We start from the raw sequence: 2,948 nt of genomic DNA, 5'->3' as shown, positions 1-2,948 counted from the left end.
TTCATGTGAATATGGCTGAAAAAATTCATTTTTTCTGAAAAGGTGGTGTCTATTTACTTGTGACCACGCTGTGTATATGTTACGCTCAATCTCAGGATTCGGTTATTGACTTGAAGAATTTACTATTTCGCGATTTGAGCGTGTCAAAATCATCAAAATCCGAAATAAAATGCTATTTCGGTGTTTATGCAAAAAAATCAGACAAATGCTTAAGTCTTTGTGTAAAATTATTTAATCGAATTGAAGTTCATGAGCTGCAGAATCTCCAAACACAAGTCGCACAAACATCGAAATAACATTTTATTTCGGTCTTTGATCATTTTGGCACGCTCATATCGCGAAATGGTAACTTATCTCGATCAATGGAAATTTAAAAAAAAAGGTGATATGCTGATGGTTAATTAGATTATGTATTTATTTACACATTTTGAATAATTAGTAGTGATTTCTAAATAGTGTATGAGCTATTTTTCTGTGATTTTGAAGTTACTGTTAGCTATAATTGTGACGAAACTATTTATTTTTTTTCGCTAGATCGTTCACATTGTAAAAGCCGCTATATTAAACAATAATATCACAGAGTTTAACAATTCCTTTATAAAATAAACTGGGTTTATTGCCAAAACAATTACGGAACAAATTGAAAATAACGATTTAGAATATGATTAAGAAGAGCAAAACAAAACATCATTCTTCAGAAAACTTATTCGGGGATTTCGACAGTTGTTTTTTTGCTTATCTTTGGAAAGAACGCTGTTTTTTATGATGTCACTGTTTTGTTGTTAATATTATATGAAGTAGTTTGTTTAAAGTACCTTATCAAGTTAATGCATTCTTCTTGTTCATCCAGCACCCAATCTGAAAGGCAGACCTCGGAAAAAGAAAGCCAAAATAAACAGAAGCAACTCTCCAAGCAGCGAGTCCAACGCCTCAGAGGAAACTAAAGAAGGAGATGCTAAAGTTAGTAATCTCATTGTCACTAATTTTCTTCAACGTAACATAATTTTGACCCTATCTAGTATAGAAATGTATACAATTTAAATACACGACGGAGCACATTTATTGCGAGAAATACGCTCATGCAATAACATGTAATATTAATCCACGCATTGGACTTTATTTTTGAATATTATAGTCATGAAATCCCACCGTAGGTCACGTAACAATATAAATGTGCCTGTTATGCAATGTAATGAATGTAAGTATTGTAAAGTATAATTATGGTTTGACGTATTCAGTTTTAGTGTACGGTACATAAAACCGTTGTGGTTGAAGTTAGCTGTGGTTTCAAATACATCCTTATGTACTTTCCTTCACTATAATTGAATGGTTTAGAAACATTTGAGCACGTGATCAGTATCGTACTTGGCATACCAATAGCTACTCCTAGAAAAAATATAATTTCCCTTCAAAATTCTGCTGTTTTGTCTTATGATGATATTTTTTATAAGATAGAATGCCATTGTTTATTATATTTTACAGTTCCTACATGGAAAAGTGTTATTGTTAAGTTGTATTTTATACTTGTATAGTGTATAGAGGACTTTTTATAATATTATATTAAGCGCTTTTTTTTTACAATATAAAATTAAATTTGATGGCAAGTATATTACGACATTTATGTTAAAAGATTTAACTGAAAGGTAATGTTAAGTCATTTTATGCTGAATAGTGTTGCATTGAAGATAAGAAATAACTATATCATTATATATGTGTTCAATTACCTGTGCTTTAGTCACGTAAGGCAGTAACTAAGTTGTATGGGAATAATGAACTCCAGTGAATTAAAATGAATGATGCAAACATTAATGATTTGGAAGTCTGATATATATTCACTATAATTAACTTAAGCTATGAATATAGGTCACATGAAGTTACAGCTTCAGGTAAAGCTCGTTTAACGTGTGAATTCAAGAGATTAACATGAATCCAAGTATAATTTGCTCAAACTGCGGTGCATAAATTTTTGTCTTTGGTTACATGAAATATCTTATGTTAGAGGGTGTATATAATTATCATTGCTAAGTTAAAGCAATCTTAAAATATGTTTAAAAAGAGAATTGATTAACACAAAGAAATGTTTTATAGCTACCATTTACTTTTTTAGAGGTTTTAAATACTCTGTATTCGTATAGATGTATTGTCAGAGTGATTGCTTAGCCAATGAGCTAACCTATCTTGTGAATTCGAAACATTTGTTAGATGTTATTTAACATGTGTATGTCAGGCATCATCACTATCTTAGGTATTTTTCTCTTACTGCAGATGAAGATTGAATGTACGAGTAATGGAACAGAAAGGAAAGCCAGTAAAAAAGAACAGGAGTTTTTACAGAAACTTTTTAAGTTTATGCAAGAAAGAAACACACCCATAAATCGTGTCCCTCATCTCGGTTTTAAGCAAAGTAAGTTCTGAATTAATTTTTGTTTCTCAACCATAATGATCATATTATTATTATTATTAGTGACTAATTTCAGTTCATAAATGGTAGTTTAATAGGGTTAGAAAAAAAAAGTGCAAATATATAAATTTATATTTTCAGTTTTAGATTTCCAACCACCATAATGAATACCCTCAATTAATTAACGAAAATCTAAACTTAGTGTTCTCGAACTTTTATTATTTGTATATGAGAGGGCGAAAACGAAAAATTATGTAACTCGAAATATAGATAATAAATGGATTCTTGTTTATGTTCTCCTAGTGACTGTATTAGTGACGAGCCCATATTTCGAACAGATAAAAATATAAAAAATTAAATTTGTAGTCGGCAGGTTACAGATGATATGGGTTGACAAAATATTTTTAATTATAGAATTTGTAATATTTAGTTTATACATAGTAATATTTCACCAATTATAGAATTTGTAATATTTAGTTTATACATAGTAATATTTCACCAATTATAGAATTTGTAATATTTAGTTTATACATAGTAATATTTCACC

General features: G+C 29.5%; 1 protein-coding gene across 5 annotated transcripts in view; it reads left to right on the top strand.

Annotated features, from left to right (window-relative positions):
• LOC106459575 overlaps positions 1-2,948 on the top strand; it is a 79,763-nt gene that overhangs the window by 58,773 nt on the left and 18,042 nt on the right. For all 5 annotated transcript variants that reach the window (XM_022386076.1, XM_013919204.2, XM_022386077.1 and 2 more), the window contains 2 exons: positions 851-960; positions 2,266-2,404. In XM_022386076.1, the coding sequence (XP_022241784.1) occupies positions 851-960; positions 2,266-2,404 (249 nt within the window). The remainder of the gene's footprint in view (positions 1-850; positions 961-2,265; positions 2,405-2,948) is intronic.

This window comes from Limulus polyphemus, unplaced genomic scaffold, assembly GCF_000517525.1.
Source record: "Limulus polyphemus unplaced genomic scaffold, Limulus_polyphemus-2.1.2 Scaffold630, whole genome shotgun sequence".
In the NCBI taxonomy this organism is placed as follows: domain Eukaryota; kingdom Metazoa; phylum Arthropoda; class Merostomata; order Xiphosura; family Limulidae; genus Limulus; species Limulus polyphemus.
The sequence above is the reverse complement of the archived record's forward strand: the minus strand, read 5'-3'. Positions and strand labels throughout refer to the sequence as shown.